General features: G+C 40.5%; 1 protein-coding gene across 1 annotated transcript in view; it reads right to left on the bottom strand.

The window, feature by feature from the left end:
• mtor (mechanistic target of rapamycin kinase) overlaps window positions 1–23,432 on the bottom strand; it is a 105,176-nt gene that overhangs the window by 74,338 nt on the left and 7,406 nt on the right. The window contains 9 exon segments of the mRNA XM_063888124.1: window positions 5,356–5,523; window positions 7,432–7,518; window positions 8,073–8,323; window positions 18,387–18,516; window positions 19,619–19,753; window positions 20,151–20,243; window positions 21,743–21,826; window positions 22,317–22,439; window positions 23,010–23,215. Of these exon segments, the coding sequence (XP_063744194.1) occupies window positions 5,356–5,523; window positions 7,432–7,518; window positions 8,073–8,323; window positions 18,387–18,516; window positions 19,619–19,753; window positions 20,151–20,243; window positions 21,743–21,826; window positions 22,317–22,439; window positions 23,010–23,215 (1,277 nt within the window).

Genomic DNA, 23,432 nt, shown 5'->3' with positions numbered 1-23,432 from the left:
AAAGCAGTGATGTTTTGGGGCTGTCGCTGGGCAACACGGACTTTCAACTCCCTCCAAAGATTTTATATGGGGTTGAGATCTGGAGACTGGCTAGGCCACTCCAGGACCTTGAAATGCTTCTTACGAAGCCACTCCTTCGTTGCCCTGGCGGTGTGTTTGGGATCATTGTCATGCTGAAAGACCCAGCCACGCTTCATCTTCAGTGCCCTTGCTGATGGAAGGAGGTTTTCACTCAAAATCTCACGATACATGGCCCCATTCATTCTTTCCTTTACACGGATCAGTCGTCCTGGTCCCTTTGCAGAAAAACAGCCCCAAAGCATGATGTTTCCACCCCCATGCTTCACAGTAGGTATGGTGTTCTTTGGATGCAACTCTGCATTCTTTCTCCTCCAAACACGACGAGTTGAAATTTTACCAAAAAGTTCTATTTTGGTTTCCTCTGACCATATGACATTCTCCCAATCCTCTTCTGGATCATCCAAATGCCCTCTAGCAAACTTCAGACGGGCCTGGACATGTACTGGCTTAAGCAGGGGGACACGTCTGGAACTGCAGGATTTAAGTCCCTGGCGGCGTAGTGTGTTACTGATTGTAGCCTCTGTTACTTTGGTCCCAGCTCTCTGCAGGTCATTCACTTGGTCCCCCCGTGTGGTTCTGGGATTTTTGCTCACCGTTCTTGTGATCATTTTGACCCCACGGGATGAGATCTTGCGTGGAGCCCCAGATCGAGGGAGATTAGCAGTGGTCTTGTATGTCTTCCATTTTCTAATAATTGCTCCCACAGTTGATTTCTTCACACCAAGCTGCTTACCTATTGCAGATTCAGTTTTCCCAGCCTGGTGCAGGTCTACAATTTTGTCTCTGGTCTCCTTTGACAGCTCTTTGGTCTTGGCCATAGTGGAGTTTGGAGTATGACTGTTTGAGGTTGTGGACAGGTGTCTTTTATACTGATAACGAGTTCAAAAAGGTGCCATTAATACAGGTAACGAGTGGAGGACAGAGGAGTCTCTTAAAGAAGAAGTTACAGGTCTGTGAGAGCCAGAAATCCTGCTTGTTTGTAGGTGACCAAATACTTATTTTACCGAGGAATTTATAATTAATTCATTAAAAATCCTACAATGTGATTTCCTGGATTGTTTTTCTCATTTTGTCTCTCATAGTTGAAGTGTACCTATGATAAAAATTACAGGCCTCTCTCATCTTTTTAAATGGGAGAACTTGCACAATTGGTGGCTGACTAAATACTTTTTTGCCCCACTGTACTAGCCTTCCAGGAAGATTGTGCTTTGCTATGGGTGCATGTATGAGGGGATATCTTATTTATGAATGTCCTCTTACAGCACAGACATAAAATATAATTCAGAGCATATTTCAAGTTAACAATCCTACACAAAAGCACTACATTTGGGACTGCTCGTATATTAAGTATGCTCGTCCCTGGTTTGATTCCAAAAGCACATGCGAGCTCTTTAGAAAAATAGAAAGTAATACATAAATATATGAAAATGAATGATCACATTAAACAAATAGAATAGTACGGGAACTACTTTAGGCTACTTTCACAGTTAAACAGTAAGACCACTGAGCAAATTTGGGCTGTCAATTTCAGTCTTCAGTCAATTTCTAATGGGTCTACACTTGAAAGCAGTCATAACAAAAACATGAATTCACGTCTGAATAAATATAATTATAAAAAGGGAACATTATGAGCTAAGAGGATGTTAGGAATGCATTAACTCATTAGCAGTGTGATTGTTCTTAAATCTTTAGATATTTAGTAAACGGTGATGTCATGTTGTGTGGACCCTGTGGTCTTAAAGGATGACGTACGTTGCCCCCAACACGCAACATTACCACTTACGTTCTTTCCCCACACCTCCACCAGCACCCCCACGTTTAAATTGAGCACGGCGAGACAGCAGGAAGCCGAGGTGGAGGTGTACAAGTGTGTGTGTGTGTGTGTGTGTGTGTGTGTGTGTGTGTGTGTGTGTGTGTGTGTGTGTGTGTGTGTGTGTGTGTGTGTGTGTGTGTGTGTGTGTGTGTGTGTGTGTGTGTGTGTGTGTGTGTGTGGTGGGGTAGCTGGACAGAGCAGCTCCTGATGGAGGTATGTTTTTCTTTTCTTCTCCTTTGGATTACAGGGTAACCCGATTCCCCCCCATTTGATGACCCCCATCCTGTGTTAAAGATTAAGCTCCAGACCCAGGCCCTGAGTTATGGGCTATCCAGACTGTGGGTTGGGTTATCTAACACTGAAGACTGAGACAAAACAGCACAAGAGCAGAGAGCACAGAATGGCCGCGCTTCTTACGAATCTCTCTTTTTGGTCTGTGCCTGAAAACCATGATTTAGAGTTTGAGGGGAAACCCAGACAGCTTCTGGCAGCAGCTGCAGAAACAGGAGAGTGTGTCAGCTACAGGTCCATACCGTCTTTGAACTTAGGTATTACAAGTGAAAGGTTTAGACCTGTAAGGTTTTTGACGGATATCGACGGAAACCACGAACAGAAAGCAGCACCCCAATAAGTCAACTGTGGCTTGAGCTCCTGTGCCTTTTGAAGGAGTGTGGAGTGATGAGAGGGCTTTAAAAAACACACACACACACTTCTCTTGGCAGAGGAAGATAAATTATGTTATCTACTCAAATAACAATTCACTCTGACATTTGATCTTTTAGCTCACCACCTGATGTATGACTTTTTTTCCCCAATAATCAGGAGTTAAAGGTGCAGAATCTATTCCTTCCTCACAAAAAACATTTCTATAATTTCTTAATCTTTTATGTCCTGCATTGTTGACATCCATGTTTTCTGGATGTCAACAATGCAGGACATAAAAGATTAAGAAATTATTCTCTCTACTTCCTTTCCTTTATGGGTGCATCACTATGTTTTTTGGTGAATTACTTCCACAAACTGATTAGTAACACAGCGTCACATGGTCATTAGAAATGTGCATCATGTAGTTAGCATGCTTGTGCTCAAACTGAGTGAGCCAAAGCTCATTTTTGTAGTGGCCAACTGTCATCTTGGGCCAAAAATATTTTTTTCCCATTGACTAACATTGGGTCTGTGAATCAGAGGATCCTTTTTTTTAGTTCAACTAGCCAGTACTTGAATATTAACACACCAACACTTACATATCCCTTATTTAAATGAATTGGTTTTTAAATTGGTAAAATGCCATTAAAATGGATTGGAGGCGGGTCTTACGGGAAACAGAAGTGCGCATGCTCTTCGGGCCCAATTGCCAGATTTCATTCGCTCACAGTACTACGGCTTCAATACCAGTGACATCAAGTCATTAGGAATCCACTAAGAAACTTCCATAGGAATGAAAGAGGCCCCGCCTCCAACGTCTGTATCCAGTTCTCTCTATACATCCAAGGTCAAAAAGGTGGCGGTACATTTCTGTGTCAGTGAAATGATGTCATTGAACCCAAAGCACTTTTAACTAGTGACGAACATTGGCAAAGAGACGTCTGTAAATCACCAAATAATCTTTTGAGGAAAATCAACTACCTAGTAGAAACACTTGAATAATAAATCAGGAGGTCAGAAAAGTAGTAAAATTCACTAAGAGAGTAATATTCCCTCATGTGACTGAGACGAGAGCAGGCGTGATGGCACTGATCGGAGGCGCACTCCATATTGAAACTTTATATTAAGTCTGTGAACAAACTTTTGTTTTTATCCTGATAGAACGACAGGATGACTGATGAGATTATCCAATGCAATATGAGCTGATTGCTATGAAAGAGTATTCCATCAACATGATTACACACATCTGACTGTGATTTATCAGGTTATCATCTGTTCTACATTAATACTTCTCAAACCTCAAAAACTGCTGCCATTTAATATACAGGCGGGATAGCTCGGTGAAAGAGGCACCTATTTACTACAAGTTGTGATGAATGTATCATTTTTGTATTGCACGCAGCACTTCGTGGTCATCAAGGAAAGCTCTAGAACACAAATACGCTCCACTAAAAAGAGAAAGAGAACCCACACCAAAGCACTCAGCGTGACAATATGTTGGCATTTTGTATAATACAGAGTCTTAAGCTGGTCAATTGGAAAGCGGCAGTATGAAATAAGCCAAACAGTTAAATTGTCAAAGGCACGATAGGAAATTGAAAGTGACTGTACAAAATGGAAAATGTTGCATTGCTCGAGGACTTGGAGCATAATGCAATATGCAGCGAGTGCATCATTAAAAACTACACACACCGAGGTCTCTCTGATGGTGATACTGCCTATGCATTGGGCCACAGCAGGCAATTTGCTCTGTTATAGGGAGTTTTTAAATGAGTCAATTTCTTGTTTTTATTTCTGCTATTGCTCTGTTCTCTGTGGCACAAGCATTCATTGAAGCAATAACCCCTTTTCCAAGCTATTTTTTTGTTGAGGTTTCTAGGAGCACTTAAACTGTTCCATTCTGTGACCACAAATTCAATTCCAGACGTTTTGGATCCATTTCTGAAACCATTCAATTAATCAAATTTCCTTTTGTATTTATGTTTCTTCTGTTATGAAGAATGACTGTACGTTTTCCTGCAACAACATCTGATTGCAACACAACTCTGTCAGTCATTTCATTCATGTGTCACAATTCAAAATATCTTATCTGTTCTAAATCCTATCATAAACTAAACAAAAATATGTATCACTGCTTAAAGAAATAAAAAATACCTTATGATTAGTTTGAATTAGTATTCATTTGTGCAGTAAACGCCACTTGAATCAATCACTTTTCTTTAGCAACTGTTTTTAAAATGTTGGTTGTTGAGTTTTGACCACAATATTTGCTCCTAAATTAATTTAGAAATAATTACATACCAGGTTTGTGTCACTTCCTGCCAACATTACAGCCCCGCCCACTTTCCAGCCAAAATAATGCAATAGAGTTACAGTTTCTTTACTTCCTCTACAGACAAAAGGACAGTAAAAGAAACAATCTAATTCAGAAATCACAGTTTAAGTCATAGACTGTATATATATACAGTCTATGGTTTAAGTGTAAGCCTGGCACTCGTCCACCGGCAGACCGACCGGACATTGATCCCCTATTTATTCGGAGCTCCGTGAAAACAAAGCTGTCTATGCCGTCTGACGGTCTATTTGACACGATTTTCATATTTTTGTAGTAGTTATACCATTTTTGACGAACAGAAATGTTGTTTTCTGGCATCACTTTAAAATGTTACGGGGAAAATCTGAATTTTGGTATGAGTGCGCACGCCGACAGTAAGCGCCCCTGTTACCCGGTTTAGACAGAACACTGAATTACTATGACTTAAGACATGTGTCGGCATTCAATTGCACAACAGGATTGGTGACCACATTGCACTGACCTTGATGGTGACACTGCGCCCGGTGCTGTTGTCGTGCATGAAGACACGCAGCATGTGCGGGATGAGCTGAGGCAGGTAGAGCTTGAACTCTCCACCCAGCGCCACCACAATCTGCTCGATCAGCAGGATGATGGTGTTCTGCATGGGGTTGTTTGGTGTCCAGTACTCCTGCAGGACAGAACACAAGATGTTGACATTAATTAAAATACTAATACATGGAGTTTTCATGCAAAAGATTATTAACTAAGAAAGACATTACATTAATAACAAACAAATCATGATTATTCACTCTCACAGTTATCTGATCTACATCTTAATTACAATTAACCAAGATTAAGAGTTCGCCTACGTAGACAATCCCATAGTCCAACAAATCCCCATCAGATGTAGTATGAGCTAGAAAAATGCATAAAACTTATACATTATAATAATCTAACAAAAAGATGTCTGTTAAAAAGGTCAAGTTTCTGAATATAAAATAAATAAAAGAAAATAATATTTATTAAGAATCAGAAACAATTTATTCTTTCTATTAGATTTCTGTATAAACTGCTACATTTTAAATTAGAAAAAATATGTAAAAATGTGCATTTTACATATATAGGGTATTTTATTTTAAAAAGATGATAAACTGATTATTGCTTAAAATTAAAACTGTTCAAATCTTATTATCCTTGGCTGAATCAAGATTGCAAGATTGAATAATTCAAGTAAAACATTTCACTTAGTTCAAAGCACCAGGGCTGAAAGATTTGGATAAAATAACTATGGGGATTATTTTGAGTGATATTGCAACTCTGTATTTCACACTAATAGAAGGATTTCACTTTTTTTATCATTATTTCATTGAGAAATATGACCATACTGTGATTTTAAAGAGGATCTCAACAAAACATATATGCTTTATTAAGTCTGTAAATTAACATTTGGAGGCCGAAATATCTCAACAGAACTTTGATCTAAAAGGTTGGGTTTTTTTGTACCTCCTGCGATTTGAATACTAGTCCGTACTGCAGTTTCAGTATAATTTCAATGAATTGCTCAGCCCTACAAAGCACTGAAGACCTTGGTCGAAATGTCTTTCCATCAATGAGCATGACAGAGACAGACAGAGTCTTCACGTGTCAGAGGCAGAGTGTGTCACGACGCTACTCGGGGGAATGGAGAGAATTTCCTGTCAGCATGTGACTGACAACACGTCGGTGTGGCTTGTGACACCGTTTTGGAAAATCAAGGCATGGCATCTGTGTACATTAGAGATAATAGCTATTGGAGTTGGAGTCACGCAATGCGCCAATCAGTCAATGGGCTTCAGCTGTAAGATCTGGCCGAGGTGTTTTGTCAGTGGCCAGAGGACTCCAGCAGCCCCCAACTTCCTGCTTTCCCTCTGACTCCAGTGAACATCCTGAATGGCTATTCCAGCCCCCTCATCTGGATGCAGCAGCCGCGCTGGAGCGAAAAAATGAATAGATTCTTTGTTTCACTCACCATTTATTAACTCAGAGGGACTTGAGGCGCAGCGGTTCAGCTCTCTCAATTACTTTTCTTCAGGAGGGGTTGCAGCCATCCCAAAAAGTGCCGCTAATGGTGTTACCGAGACACAAGGACGGTCATATGATATTTTGTGCCCTTGCCGTTATGATTATGTGCTAGACAAGTGTGTTTGTGCAAGTGCGAGGCCGATGGCTTTAGCAGTTGTTGCACGTCATGCGATAACGAGGAATGTCAGGAGTCCTCACCAGTTTTCTCTCAGAGTTATTCTGAACAATGAGCCAAAATAAAAAGAATATCATCCAAATCAAACATTTCTCTCAGTCCTGCAGTCCCACAGCCTCTAATCTTGTTAGTAGCAGCCACACACATGAAGTGTAGTACAGTGTGACATGGGGCTAGACTTCTTCCAGAGGCCCTGGATACATTACTCGTAATGAGGGAAGTGAGAGAGCACAAATGAGCACAATTAACAGTTTGCAGCTGTTTGTCTGACTCGAAGGAAAGAAGGGAGGGCTCGATGATCAGTGTTTAGGGATTTGGGTTGGTGTGAAGGCTGGAGGGGGTGTTGACACAGTTACTCACTCTGATGAGGGTGAAGATGTCATCCATGTAGGGGCGGATGTGGATCTTCACAAAGCACACCACCATTCCCATCTGCTGGAAGAGGAACTGGAGAACAAAGAGAACACAGAAAGTTAAAAGATGAAAGGCCGGTGTCCACATTATTGAGCGTCTTTTTTTAATTGTTTCTCGTGACAAAAGCGCAAATGCTGCCACATCGATAAAAAGCTCAGTAACTAGCATCTTTTTCTAAAAGGTACCCCTGTTTTGTGCAGCCATACGGTAACTATCATATCAGAGATCCAAACTTTTGTGGGAGTAGGTCGGCCGTGCTTTTTTCTCACTATATGGCTGTCATTCTGAGCGGTGAAGCTCATTCATACAAATTGTGAGAGCAAGCATTTTCCGGTTTGTGCTACCAGTGAAAAAATAATGTCAAACAGACAGGTTGGGGCACAAATAGATAATCAACAGCTAGGGGCCATATCTGTCATACAAAAGTGTGATATTTTGTCAAGATATAGTCATATAATCATTCTTAAAAAGTGCTGGGAGTCCCTTTCTGCCAGAAAAACACACAATGTGGGCCTAAGATACTTTCTTTAGGAATAACAGTTAACAGCCATACAGAATTTCCCCTCTTGTTCTGCAGAAGTACCAACCTCTCGGATACTGGCATCACAGACCCGGATGACATTGAGGAATGTCGGCATGACCTGCGGCAGAAACTGGACGCACTTGAGGCCCAGAGATTTGAAGATGAAGGTGACGGCCTGGACCACCATGGTGTGGTGGTTGGAGAGGGACGGGTCTCTCAGGATGCGCATCAGAGTGACGATGGCAACAGCAGGGTAAAACTCATCCAAGGGCAGGTTGCCCATGTTCACGAGCATCTCACTGGTGCTGTAGTCCGCTGTAAGGAAGAGAAAATAGAGGGATTCAATAATTTTCCACAAATTCATCCTAGATCCTCTTGTCTATATGTTTTTCTGGAATCACTTTTCCTAGAGGAAATCATAGTTAAGGGTATCAAACTGAAACAAGTAGGCCCCGGTTTGCATATAAAACCATGACTCGAGCTTTCACTTGCATCATTTTAATACATAAAAAAAAACTGCTTTCCAGTCCTGACCAGACTCGTAAATATTTTGTCAATCCACACAGCCAATCCCAGTATGCATTGGACTAGAGAAGGGTACAACCTTAACAGATTGTGAGTGCATGACAGTAAAACAATATGCATGAATATTGGCAGGTCATATATGTTTCCATATCCAGTTAATCACTCTACTCCCATAGTCAGCATTCAGGCACCTGACCTCGGGCTGCCACTGTCTCCAAGCATCAGTGTTGAAGCATGCGACCTAGGTTGCCACTTTCTCTCTTTCCTGGAGAATAGTTTTGTCTAAAACTAGATAAACACTTGGATTTTGGAAGAGATCTTCAGAACTGGTAAGGCAGGAGCTGTGTCACTTCATGGCTGCAGCAAATGTCAATTCTCTGGCTGTAACTTCCAATAAATCAACCAATCATACGGGGTTCTATAAATGAACGCACACAACAAACAATAAGAAGTTCAATGTAGCCCTGTAGCCCTATAACGCTTTTGGTGGTCTTCACTTCCCTGTAGTGTGTTATATAGGTTTTTGTGCACGTTAATGGTCTGCAAAGGCTACACTCACAAAGTTCCCCCCAGACGGAATTTCTCTCCCAGAAAAGACATTTATTTTCCTTAAAAGATAAAAGTGTTATTTTATGATATCTATATCTTTAGATTGGATAAAACAAATCATTTCTGATAAGTCTTAAGTGATAAACAACAGTTTGATCAAATCTATATATTTTAAATATAATTACATTTCCTTAACTCCCTTCAAACAGAAACATATTCTTTGTGCCAAGCCTTATTAAATACTTTCAATCAACTAGGTAAATGTTGTTTGAGGCAATTTATTCATTTTTCATTGGCTCAAGCAATAAAATATACAGTGGGGCAAAAAAGTATTTAGTCAGCCACCAATTGTGCAAGTTCTCCCATTTAAAAAGATGAGAGAGGCCTGTAATTTTTATCATAGGTAAACCTCAACTATGAGAGACAGAATGAGGAAAAAAAATCCAGAAAATCACATTGTAGGATTTTTAATGAATTAATTTTCAAATTATTGTGGAAAATAAGTATTTGGTCAATAACAAAAGTTCATCTCAATACTTTGTTATATACCCTTTGTTGGCAATGACAGAGGTCAAACGATTTCTGTAAGTCTTCACAAGGTTTTCACACACTGTTGCTGGTATTTTGGCCCATTCCTCCATGCAGATCTCCTCTAAAGCAGTGATGTTTTGGGGCTGTCACTGGGCAACGCGGACTTTCAACTCCCTCCAAAGATTTTCTATGGGGTTGAGATCTGGAGACTGGCTAGGCCACTCCAGGACCTTGAAATGCTTCTTACGAAGCCACTCCTTCGTTGCCCTGGCGCTGTGTTTGGGATCATTGTCATGCTGAAAGACCCAGCCACGCTTCATCTTCAGTGCCCTTGCTGATGGAAGGAGGTTTTCACTCAAAATCTCACGATACATGGCCCCATTCATTCTTTCCTTTACACGGATCAGTCGTCCTGGTCCCTTTGCAGAAAAACAGCCCCAAAGCATGATGTTTCCACTCCCATGCTTCACAGTAGGTATGGTGTTCTTTGGATGCAACTCTGCATTCTTTCTCCTCCAAACACGACGAGTTGAGTTTTTACCAAAAAGTTCTATTTTGGTTTCATCTGACCATATGACATTCTCCCAATCCTCTTCTGGATCATCCAAATGCCCTCTAGCAAACTTCAGACGGGCCTGGACATGTACTGGCTTAAGCAGGGGGACACGTCTGGAACTGCAGGATTTAAGTCCCTGGCGGCGTAGTGTGTTACTGATGGTAGCCTCTGTTACTTTGGTCCCAGCTCTCTGCAGGTCATTCACTAGGTCCCCCCGTGTGGTTCTGGGATTTTTGCTCACCGTTCTTGTGATCATTTTGACCCCACGGGGTGAGATCTTGCGTGGAGCCCCAGATCGAGGGAGATTAGCAGTGGTCTTGTATGTCTTCCATTTTCTAATAATTGCTCCCACAGGTGATTTCTTCACACCAAGCTGCTTACCTATTGCAGATTCAGTTTTCCCAGCCTGGTGCAGGTCTACAATTTTGTCTCTGGTCTCCTTTGACAGCTCTTTGGTCTTGGCCATAGTGGAGTTTGGAGTATGACTGTTTGAGGTTGTGGACAGGTGTCTTCTATACTGATAACGAGTTCAAAAAGGTGCCATTAATACAGGTAACGAGTGGAGGACAGAGGAGCCTCTTAAAGAAGAAGTTACAGGTCTGTGAGAGCCAGAAATCTTGCTTGTTTGTAGGTGACCAAATACTTATTTTACCGAGGAATTTACCAATTAATTCATTAAAAATCAGACAATGTGATTTCCTGGATTTTGTTTTCTCATTCTGTCTCTCATAGTTGAAGTGTACCTATGATAAAAATGACAGGCATCTCTCATCTTTTTAAATGGGAGAACTTGCACAATTGGTGGCTGACTAAATACTTTTTTGCCCCACTGTAGATGTGAACCACTACCCCTTTTTAATTGGTTGAACAAAAAACCTTTTTCCAGTGTACTAACCGCTTTTCCAAATGTGATCATACCATCACCAGTAATAGAGCTTATTTATTATACGACTTTAAATCCAACTATAACTTCATCGGCCCAAACCCTTCTGACTACGCGGGACAGGAGGCTATGCCGTCATGAGAACATTATTCAGGCAAATCATTGGTAAAGTTTTACTATATCAACAGATTTATGGCATCCCAAACACCTCCTCTCCTCCCTTACAATCCAAACCAACACCTCCTCATTCTCACTGAATACAGCTGAAAGTGCCGGCCTCAAAGCTAGACAACAATAATAGTCTGAAGGGAGAAGAGATTTGATAGTGTTGGCTTGTTTCTTCTGGCTGCTTGTGAGTACTGGCACTGACCTTTATTACTACAGGGGACAACAAATGAAATAAGGTTTTTCACTTCTGTTATTGATTCGACAGAGCCCAGTTGGCTCTGATTGGTTAGCTGGCAGGCTTTGCGGTCATTGATCAACCACTTAGAGATGTCCTGCCCCTGACCCTATCACATACAATGTGTTGGAGCGCTAGCCAATAGAAGTGCAAGTGTTACAAAGTGAAGTCATCATATTAGAAACTCCCTCTGGAGGGGAACATTTGGATTTTCACCTTTGCAGACCATTTACATGCACAAAATCCTATATTACACACTATATGTAAACGCCAAAAAGCATAATAATGGCCCTTTTGAAAAGCAAAGGAGAGAGTCCAACAATCCTTCAAATGAATGAATATATATTTAAAACCCAAACCAACTTTCCTGGAATGTTTTTTTTCCCCCTCACACCAACTCTGTCCTTTGCCTTTCTTTCAAACTGCGCCACTTTTGGTGTGAACACCCAGTAATTCTCACTTTTACCCTAAAATTAAGGATATTCATGCGTTTGCTACCATCTGTAATAAGCCACCTCCAAATCCCCTTTAAGTTCCGGAGAATCTAAAGAGCCACATGAGGGTTTCATCAGTCTTGCCAAGAATGAGAGAGCACCATTTTATGCATTTCTTTAGCACCAGTGGTGGTCTTTTTAACATCCATAATGTACTTTTTATTATTTATTCTTTAATGAGTGGTTTTATTAATGTGTTTTGTGACAGGCAATGCAAATGGGGTCAGTTTGGCCATTTATCTATATGGAGCTATTAAGTTTTACAAGGCATCTGAGAATTCAGACGTCTGGAATTCAGCGTTTCACTGGCCTTCTGCAGGAGTACAGTTTCAAAGTTGTCTCCCTTAAGACTCCCGAGTGTAGACAAAACATATTGGCAAAGAGCGTGCAAGCTAAAGAGGGTAGATCTGGACTTTTTAACATCCTAGCCTTCAGCAATTCTAGATTAATGACGGTGATAGATGGCTCCACATGTGTCGTTACAACCAACAAACAGGCATAAGTGTAGTTAAGGGAGGCAGCGGTAAAGTAGTAATTCAGCCTTCAGGATTTGGAAAACATTTTTAGAAAGCTGCAGCGGATTAAGAACGCTTTCTTAAAGAAGTAAATCACATCACTCCAGTTTTTAGATCACACACTGGCTTACTGTTTGACAAATAATTGACTTCAAAATAAATATATCAAAACTAAACATGGAGAAGCAGCGTTCAGTTATTATGCTCCATATATCTGTAACAAACTCCAAGAAAACTGCATCTTTATTTCTTTTAAATCTAGATACAAAACTTTCCACTGCCTTTTTTTTTAAAGGGTCCCTATTATGCTTTGGGGGGTTTTCCCTTTCCCGTAGTGTGTTATATAGGTTTTTGAGCATGTAAATGGCTTTCTTCATGTTTTAAATGTAATGGTTTTAACGTGGGGTTTTTTTGCACGGTCTTAATGCTTTTAATGTTTTATGTAACGCAATTTGGATTGCCTTGTGTTGAAATGTGCTGTATAAATAAATGTGCCTTGCCTTCAGCTATGTAGGAAGAAAAAAAAAACCGCTTTCCTAGCCATAATAAAAGATTTAAAACAGTAACTTACTACGCCTCAAGCGCATCAGTTTTATGACCCCGACGTTCTTCATTGACTTGATGTTTTAAGTCAGGTGAGGCGATGGCCATAGCCAATGAACTCCCACTTATGGAAATACGTGCTCAAGTGCTCCAGACACTGACCCTGAGAAATCTGCAGACAGATGTACAGCCTCCAGTTCCAGTCACAGTCTATTTACCAGGAGAGCAAACTGGTAGAACTATTACCCTATTGTTGTCCCAGATCGCACTCCGAGACCCGTGACTGGGTCAGACGAATAGAGGCCTGCATTTTTTTATTTTCATTGTTATGGATTCCTGCCATCTTCAAAAAATTACGTACTTTTTTTAAGTGACAGCCTAACTTTTTACTTTGTACCATCTTAATGTCAACATTTTTCCATCCATACCAAGGCACTTTGTGGCTTCCTTTTCAAAAGTAGATGAATCATAATGTTTTTCGGTGACACAATGTCCTTTCCGTAAAACCTGTTTTCAGGATAAAATCTTTTACCATTCTTAATGGTAAGGCTCTATAAATACCAAAACATCAGTTTATGAAAGTAAAGAACAATGCAGCCGACTGACCTCCTGGAAGTCTGTGCGTACTAGGTTGATAATAGGTGCAGACAGTAAAAAACTAACTGAGCGTGGGAGTATGACATAGTAATCACGAATGTGTATTTCCATACAGACACAAGCAAGGGTAAGAGAATGACTAGGTTACCTTGGTTTACACACAGCTCATGATTTCTGATCATGGTTTGTGACTATGAACAATAAGCTGCAGACTGAGGGACAGCAGGCTAACAGCCTATCAGAAGATTTCAGAATCATAGCTAATCCAGTGGTGGTACTAATAGGGAGGAAGGGGTACTATGCCCCCATAATGTTATTCCTTAAACAAAGTTGGCAAAAAAATGTCTTTGAAGACCTTTTTGTCAAATGTGGGTCTTGGTAAAAGTCATTACTTAATGATAAAGATTTTTGCAGAATATTTGGAGAACAAAAACAACAATGACATCATTGGATCTGCTCTTTCCAACAGTGTGTGTAATCCAAAATGTGTTTTGGTGTCGATGTGACTGATTTTGATTGCCACAAACAGAGATATTATATTAAACAAAAATATATACGTTTCCTCTAGAGGAGGTGACAATGATTGATTTGGCCGATTTGGATATACATTTTAGAATATGATGAATGCATATTTAGAAATTCTCACAAATAAAAAAAGATTTAAATCCCAAAGAAATGTCCAGCTTTCAAGCAGAGATGTTGGCAAAGCTAAAAAAAACAGGGATTTATTTATCTTGGTAATAATGCGAACAGCGTTACGGTGTAGATGCTGTTAAAAAATACATGTTTTCTGACTTCCAAAACTGACTGCCAGTCAAAGATGGTAAATGGTTCATTAACATCAACCACAAAGTCTTGAAGCATAGTCATAAATGAGCAAAAACATATGAGTCACATCAACCATAATAGGCTGATGTGTCAAGAAGTTAGCAAGATCGGCTGTGGACAAATAGACAGAAATACATACACACACACGACTATGTGCACAGGCCTGGGGAAGACAATTATTAGTCTATTAAACAGATGCCTGAAGGGATGTCTGTCTAAAGTGGTTCTCTTTAAATCAAATATGTCCACTCTGACAAATCACACTCCAGTTGTCGTGGTTACATTTCCCTCTGAATTGGCAGGCTCTCAAGGTCTCGTTGGGCGAAGATCAGACAGAAACCAGAAATTGGATCCCGAAGAACCAAGGCTGCAACAAACCTCAAAACTAAAGCCGTAGCTGCTGTTGACTTTCCCAATGCAGGAGCAAGACCTCAAAAGAAAAGTGCGTAGACATGGCACTTCACTTCGTTCCATTTCTAATGAGCAGGAGATTATGTTTTTTTTGGCCAGACGTCGGTTTCGCGAGTCCGATTCAGAAATTCAAGTAGTAGAAGACTACATCAGTTTTATTCTAAAGTGGTCATATTCTGATCAAAGAAAGGATTCTGTGCTTAAATTCATGTTTACAAATGTGTGAAAAATCACTCTCAAACTGTTTAGTATCTTAGTCAAGTTTTCCACATTAAACATTGTTTAACTTTACTTACATCTGTAGTGAATTTAATCTGTCTCTTTGCTTTTAATGAGTCTGTGTTTATTATATCTAATCTATTTTTGAACCAATGTTGAAATCAATGTTTAAGGATAATTTGGTAGTAATTGAAGGACATTTGGTTAGTGTTTATTATTTTAGCTTGTAATGGTTCTGTATGATAGATTAACTCTTGATTTCTAGATGTGTTATTGTTTATTATTTAAAAGGATCCCCATTAGCTGTCACCAAAGTGGGACAAGCTAGTCTTCCTGGGGTCCATCACAAAACATAACGATGCACAAGATACCAATCGTAATTCACTTAACAATAATAATCTAAAAGCAGTCAACATTATAAACATCATCAGAAATGATTCAGAAAAAGTTATTACGTTCATTATTGCATTCATACAGTAGGTATGTCCGTTCCCTACTCAGAAATTTAAGTAGTGCATTCTCAGATGGTACTTGAAAGATACTTTGCTATTCAATTTGCGTATATTCAGTGGGCAATTGTTCCAATGATTGATGGCACGATAAATAACTGTTCTCTTCAAAGCATTTGATTATTGCTAGTAATCTAGCTAGTAGCTAGTTGGTTGTTAGTAAGCTATATGTTAAATTCTTTCTTTAAGTGTCTGGGCCCCTATTCAAAAGCTTCAGATAACTTATACAGGTGTCCCATTTCATACTTATCTATTATGTCCCTTGATTGTACTTTTATTAGTAATTGTTTTAAATAAAATTGATTTAATTGAATTTTGTCCAACACAGCATAAAAACCTCTCATCCATATGAACAGCTGATTTACCAAATGTATAATCTGTGAACCTTGTTTCATTTACAGCTGTAATGCACCACTGCCCATCTTTAACTAGTGTGCTAGCGTCTAGGCCAGGAATTCCCAAAGTGTGGTGCGCGCACCCCTGGAGCTGCCACCAAGGGGTGCGCGAGATGAAACATGTAATGGTGGTCTGGTGTAAAAATATTACACAGTAATAATAATAATAATAATAATAATAATAACTTCAACTTATATAGCGCTTTTCATGGTACCAGAGGTCGCTTTACAAATAGGGAGGGGAAAAGGGGAGTGGGGGTTAGGGATTAAAGGACTTAGTGCAGAGAAATGTTTTGAGGTGCTTTTTGAACATGGGCAGGGATTGAGCAGAGCGGACGTGGAGTGGTAGACTGTTCCAGAGTGTGGGAGCATTGGCAGAGAAGGCCCTTTCCCCAAAAGTTCGCTATCTGGTGCGGGGAGTGGCCAGCAGGTCCTTGTCAGAGGAACGCAGGGAACGTGACTGAGTGTAAGGGTGGAGGAGATCTGTGAGGTGTTGTGTTGAGAGTCCATGGAGAGATTTATAGGTGAGCAGGAGGATCTTGTAGGTGATGCGTGACTTGACTGGCAACCAGTGGAGCTGTTGGAGGATGGGAGTGATATGCTGCCAGGGCCTTGTGTGGGTTAGAACCCTGGCAGCTGAGTTCTGGACGTACTGGAGTCTGATAAGAGCCTTGGTGGGCAGTCCAGACAGGACACTGTTGCAGTAGTCCAGACGGGAGGTGATGAAGGCATGGATGAGTGTCTCTGTGACTGAATGCGTGAGTGAAGGCCAGAGTCTTGAGATGTTTCTGAGGTGGTAGAAGGCGGAATTGGTGATGTTGTTGATTTGGGACCGGAAGGAGAAAGTGGAGTGCAGGATGACGCCCAGGTTGCGCACCTCAAGAGATGGGGAAATGGAGCAGCCATCCACAACCAGGGCCAGGTCACCAACTTTCCTGAGCATTGGTGCAGGGGCCACCACTATGAGCTCTGTCTTATTGCTGTTTAGTTTGAGTAGGTTTGTGGTCATCCATGATTTGAGTTCCTGCAGGCAGTTGACAAGTTGTGAGGGTGGGAGCTGGGAGGAGGGGTTTGTGCTGATATAGAGTTGGGTATCATCGGCATAGCAGTGGAAGTTGAGTCCATGTTTACAGATGATATGACCTAGGGGTAGCATGTAAATAGTGAATAGCAGAGGACCTAGCACAGAGCCCTGGGGCACGCCATGGTTGACGGGTGCTGTATGAGAGTTGGAGTCATTCAGGGTGATGAATTGTTTCCGGTCTGTGAGGTAGGACCGGAACCAGGACAGTGCTGAACCACTGAGCGCGATGAGCTCAGAGAAGCGGTGGAGAAGGATGGATCCAGATCCACCAGAGACGGGAGAAGAGCTTCAACCCAAACAGAATCCAGGGATGATTGCAGGAATGATGCAGAAAGTCAACCCATTCAAATCCTCTCAAGGCAACTCGGAGATGTGTTAGAGCTAAGACTCATGAGTTCCACTGCGGTATAGATGTGTTAGATCTAAGACTCATGAGTTCCAATGCGGTATAATTGAAGAAAGTCTTGGCCGTTGCTAGCATCCTAGCTTGGTTTGCTAATTCCATAACGGTGACAGGAGGCCAGGAAGACCACAGCACAGCAGAGAGAAAACATTTTGGGATAGTAGTTACAGGAACCCGCAGAGATGGACCTATCGTAGGACCCACGGTAGGTCACCCACTGTACTTCAGTAGCAGGTGACGTCTGATGGGTTGATGGTGTAGAAAGTTTGCAGCGGTGCAAGCAGCGTTAGACAGCCATGACAAACGCAGCATAACTGAGCTAAACAGCAGTATGATGATCGAGGGTGGCCAACGTGTTTAGGTTGGTTTTAGAGCATAAAATCCACAAAAAACCACAAAGCAAAACAAAACATCGGTTTTGGTCGGAGATGAGAAGCGGCGACATACACGCCAGCGTCCTCTCAACGCCGGTGTTCCAGTTTAACTGTTTTTAAGTGGGATTTTTCCATAGGCTACAATAAAAAAACAGGAACAATAAACATTTCCTTTGTAATCCCTTTTATTTGAAATCAAAAAACTCTAATTTAGACAGCGGCTGTCTTCTACGTTTCACTGTAGCCTAGGATATGCGCACCAACTCTTTTCATTCATTCTTTCAAATATGATTAACTGGCTGAAATCAGGGAAACTGTCAAGTGGAACGTCTCATGACAAAGTTATTTATATGGCGATAAAACAAAGCTTTGTTGCGGTTTTTTTTTGTTGCGGTTTTATTTGGGGGGGTGCGTCAACCCGGTTGGGATTAATGTAGAGACACTTTTTATGTTGTTAATGAGTCCAAAAGTGACAAAAATAAAATGTTCTCTTATGATCTCTTGGTGAAAACGTCCAACCTAAATTGTTCCCGAACTTTGATTAGAGGTAGTGTCCTACCTGAATCCTGACTGGACTTGGACTCAGAGAGGCTGACGGCGGAAGCATCTCGTGATTGGTCGATCATGCCGATGTTCACCTTGTGCTTGTAAGGGTCCAGAGCTCCCAGAAGACCCAGCACACGGATAGCCTGTCGGACACAAAGAAAATCAGTATTTTTTTCAAACATGAGTGTCATTGCGTCCTTGTAGCTCAGGACCGCTGCTCAAGTCGCATATTTAGTTGGCAAAGTGGGTATAGGTGGAACATAAAGAAAATGTGGTTTAAGATGCCTCAATGGATGTTATTAAATGACGGACACTTTATGACAAAGTATCAAAGCAGGAGAGGAAGAGATAATGAATTGTTTATTCCACAAATGCTTTTTTTTTAGTTAAATCCTGGTGTCTACATGAACAAACCACTTATCTGGAGACAGTTGGTTGGTTTGGTTGTTACAACTTTTTGTCCCCATTGAAATCTGGAGTAAATGCCGTCATCTGTAGAGTAGCAAGCAGGGAGTATTTGATATTTGCACTAGATTTTGGGTGGGGTATTTCTGTAATGAAATATGACAACATACAAAAGTACTTAAGTACGAAACACTCAATTTAAATGCATGGCTTACGAAGAATGGTCATCCATTACCAGCTCCTCAAAAGAGCAACAATGTGTTCTTGAGCAAAACCTCTCCTGTGATGCAGCACACCATCAGCCTGAGAATGTGTGTGTTTGTGGATGAAAGTAGGCATGTGTTTTGTAAAGACCTTTCAGTGGTCAGCAGATGATCAGCGCTATATGAATGCAGTTCATTTACTTTGTGTAAAAAAGTTTGTAGTTCTTCAAGGAGCGCAGAGGTTATGGCACATAGTCAACTTCAGATTTCAGATGTATTAGTGGATGCAAGAGTGAGAGTTGCCAGAGTCAATATCCACATGCCACAAACCATACACAGTGACAATGGACTCTGTGAGACATACGTAATGTAATAGGGGAGGGACGGAACTTCGGCGATTATCACTTACGTCACAGCTCGAGACTTCGGGAGAAAGTTCCATACGACTATGGAAAATGTGCCTCGTACTGAACGTAATCTTGTGATGATAATTGACCAGTCAAAGTCAATACATATAAACAGACTTTCATTTGTTTAGTGTATGTTGACAGGTTAGGGTTTCTGGCATCGGTATGAGTCAAGAGTTGGGGTTCACGTTGCTACTGAGAAAACCTTGGGGGAAATGAAGGGTGCATACCTCTCTCCTGATGCCCTGGTTTTGTTCCGTCTTGAGGAAGTTGAGCAGCACCTCCAGAAGGGAGGGGTACTTGCGGTAGGGCTCCACCACGTAACCTGTGCTGGCCACCTGCTGGCCCAGAGTCCACAGCGCCACCTGGGGGTAAGTCAGAGGCAGAATCCACTGATGAAGAAGCATGAAGCATAATGTTTGGGATGCACTTTCTAGATATTGTACATTTACATATCCAACAACCCAAGGTATTTTATATACAGTAAATGTTTTTATATTCTCCTTGATAAATCCGTTTTTTCTGCCATGAATTCATCGACTCCCTGTGTTCGCTCCTGGCACACAACACTGTTCAAACAGGAAATACCAGAAGCACAATTCACTCACTTTAAATGTTTCCAGAAATGCCAGTTATGTTTACTAAAGCAGACGAGTATTTACTGTAAACAGAACTAAATATTCTTCAGAACTCGGGGTGGGGCTGAGTTGAAATGAGAATAGAAAATTAGGACCAGATGAGGCAGACATTTTCTTGGCGTACCTGTCGCTTGGCCAATGAGGAGGAGTCCTGCAGCATGTCCATGATGATTGGAAAAAGCTCGTCCATCCACTTCCTCATCTCCAGACCACTCACCTGACATGATGGGCAGAGCAGTCAAAACCCAGGACATATCATACTAAGACATTTTTCTGTCTAAAACCAAACAAAAAAGGGACAAAAAAAGGACTTTTACATTAAAAAGTCTGTATCTGTAGAATTTTGATGTAAAAAAAAAGGTTGTATTCTAAGGATAGGTTTCATTCTAAATTGTTATATGACAATAGACATCTTAGATTTTGGATACAATAAATGTGTCTTCCAGGTTTTAAAGCGTACATTATACTAAATCATGTCATTTTCTGAACTTGCCAGACTGTTTTCCATGTCGTATACTTTACCTTAACACACTTAGTCATTAAATCCATATGATTATTTATCAAAATTCTCATTGAGTAAACATTTTAAATCAACCCTACATTTGATATTGCCCAATATTGCTGTTAACTGGTGCAGTGATCATGGTTTTTTTTTGTATGCCGACCTGGAAGTTAGCATCACATGGGCTCCCTTGTCAATATTTGGGAATATTGCGGAAAATAAGATCTATTGCAAGTTTATTATATTTACACATGTTGTTAAGCGCGATAATCTTAACAAGTTAGCATCACTTTTAGAACAGTTGAAGCGTTAAGCAAACACACAAAGAATACACAAGAATAACCTCATGATCGCATGAGTTCACGATACCGCTAAGCTATAGGCGGTTAATGTTTGTTATGATTACTCATTTAGCTACGCCGTTTTTAAGACGTTCACCAGTTGGGTATTAAATGACTATTTTAAGTAATGGAACAAAACTGAATAGTCTTGTAAGCTTTTGTTTACCACAGACATAATTTCAGTCATCTAACCAAAAACTCAAGAAAAGGTAACCATGATATGCTAAAATGCTAACTCATTTCTGGGATTAAGATTTGTTCCGGTACTTTGGTAAACACATATTGTGATATATGATTCAGCCAGTATTCAGCCCTAGGAAAACTTTTGTATTTTGTCTGTGTTCATCTCTCACAATTTTTATTTGTTAGGTTGCTTTATTGCAAATTCTACACATAGTGAATTCCAACTCATACTTTTCTCTTTTTTTACAAAACACGCAAATTGACCTGTCATTTTCTCTGTATACCCTACGTTCTCTTGTGTCTTCCTGTGCTGATTCCTGAGCAGCTGGGCTTCTGTCTCTTCCTGAACTGAGTCAACTGTGAACACTTGGGCTACCTGAGCATCTCCTGCACTCTGTTTGAACTGAAGAGTCCGTCTGCTCATTACTGTGCCTTTCTGACTCCTCAGTGGGGGGCATCGCACCACCTGGAGGAGGTTGCAGCAAGGCACACATCCATAGGCAGGGCTCTACTCTGAAATAACCGCCTCAGGAAAAGGACTTGCATAACAACTGTTACACTGACAAACTCAAAAAATGTAAAATGTGTTCAGTAAAAGCTTCTGCTTGGATTTATTGAGGTTTCAACAGCTAGAGAATCAATATGACACACTGGCTAACACTCTTTAAACTTTACGAAGTTGACACTTACCTGGGCCAACTCGCCGATGGTCGCAAGGACACTGATGACCACTCCAGGGTTAGGGTCCGGGTCTTTCAGCTTGAGAATGAGAGCCTACAATATGGAAAGGCAACAGGGTCATTTAAACCATTGAACCCAGAGCTAAACACAATTTCACTATTCAGAAACAATTAATAAAGAGCTGCAAGAAATTAGATTGCAATGTATTTGAAGAAGTCCTGCATATAGTTTTGCGGTGCAATCCTACAACATGGTGTTTTTTATAATAGATTCTCCTTTCTTGTCATAACTTAACATCTCAAAAGAGGTTAAAACAACTCGTACCAAAAAGTACTCCACTCAATTGATGGTACGTTTTTCCCAAAAAATCGGAACCAGAAATATACAGTTGTTTATTCCATGAATTCTTCTTCCTTTTTGCAAAACATGCGCTTACAGGACACATGCAACATATCAGTTTGTTCTGAGATTCCAGGGATAGCAAACCTTGTTCTATAATCTAATGTTACTTATAAGTCTACACTGTGTGGTTAACATTGATACACTCATAAACCTTTACAATTGAGAACCCTCGGACTTGTACCTTGAGGATGGGCTCCATATAAGGTCGTATGAGGCGGGGGGCGTTTGAGACTAGATGGCCGAGCATACGAGCGCTCTGCTCTTTGTTCCTGCCGACACCACTGTGCTCCAACTCCGTTAAAATCTGAAAGAAAATTCACAACAAAGATAAGTATAGAGTCTTAAAAAAAGGTACATAATGTACACAATAAATTCATATTGTACATTTTGGAGTTATGGGATGGGTCTTAAGAAAGAAATCTTCACTTTGGTTTTATGGAGGAATACTTTTGATGTTTAAGGAGTGTATAATACAAGAACCTTTGCTGCCATCTAGAGGTTTCAAACTGAAACAACACACAACAAGTGACATTTCCAATCAGTTCCAACATATAGTAATAGATGGGCATGTTAAAAATATACGGTAAATGTTTTGAATTATTATTAACAATTAATTAACCAGCTCTTCATATATAGGAGAAAATAAAACGATTTAAAAAAAAGGTAAAAACTAATTAAATTCACACATCTTTATTATTGTTATTTGAAAAATGCTCTATTTCATATAAAAACGGATAAAACAGTCAAAATATTATGAATATATAACAATATAAAAATAACAATATATATTATAAGGACATTTTTAATCAACAGGTTAACATTAAACTCCTGCTTTGTACAATACTCAGTGTGCCCTCTGTTGGGTCTCTCTTACCTGGATAAGCATCTTGCGTAGGAAGGGCATGACGAAGGCGGGGTTCATGCTGCTGAGGCGTCCGATGGTGCAAATGGCCAGCTCTCTGATCTCGAACACCTCATCGTTCAACGCAACAAACAGCGCCTGCAAGTTCTCGGCCTGGGCCAAGTGAGCGTCGAAACGCTCGTCGAGGGATGCCAGCACACAGTATCGAATGTCTGGATCTTTGGGAACACAGAGGGAAGAAAGAAAATTAATATTTTGACTTCACCATTATTATTACCTTTATATTGACATTTCTTATAACTAAATGCCTTTTCTTGCAAGAGTATGATAGATAGAAATACATTTCAAAATAAAACACACATTTTCAAAATAAAGCATGCTCAATGCTCGTTTCCTCTACTTTTAAAAATAAATATGAAAGAGAACCAGAAATTC

The sequence above is a fragment of the Eleginops maclovinus genome, chromosome 1, assembly GCF_036324505.1.
Source record: "Eleginops maclovinus isolate JMC-PN-2008 ecotype Puerto Natales chromosome 1, JC_Emac_rtc_rv5, whole genome shotgun sequence".
NCBI classification, from domain to species: domain Eukaryota; kingdom Metazoa; phylum Chordata; class Actinopteri; order Perciformes; family Eleginopidae; genus Eleginops; species Eleginops maclovinus.
The sequence above is the reverse complement of the archived record's forward strand: the minus strand, read 5'-3'. Positions and strand labels throughout refer to the sequence as shown.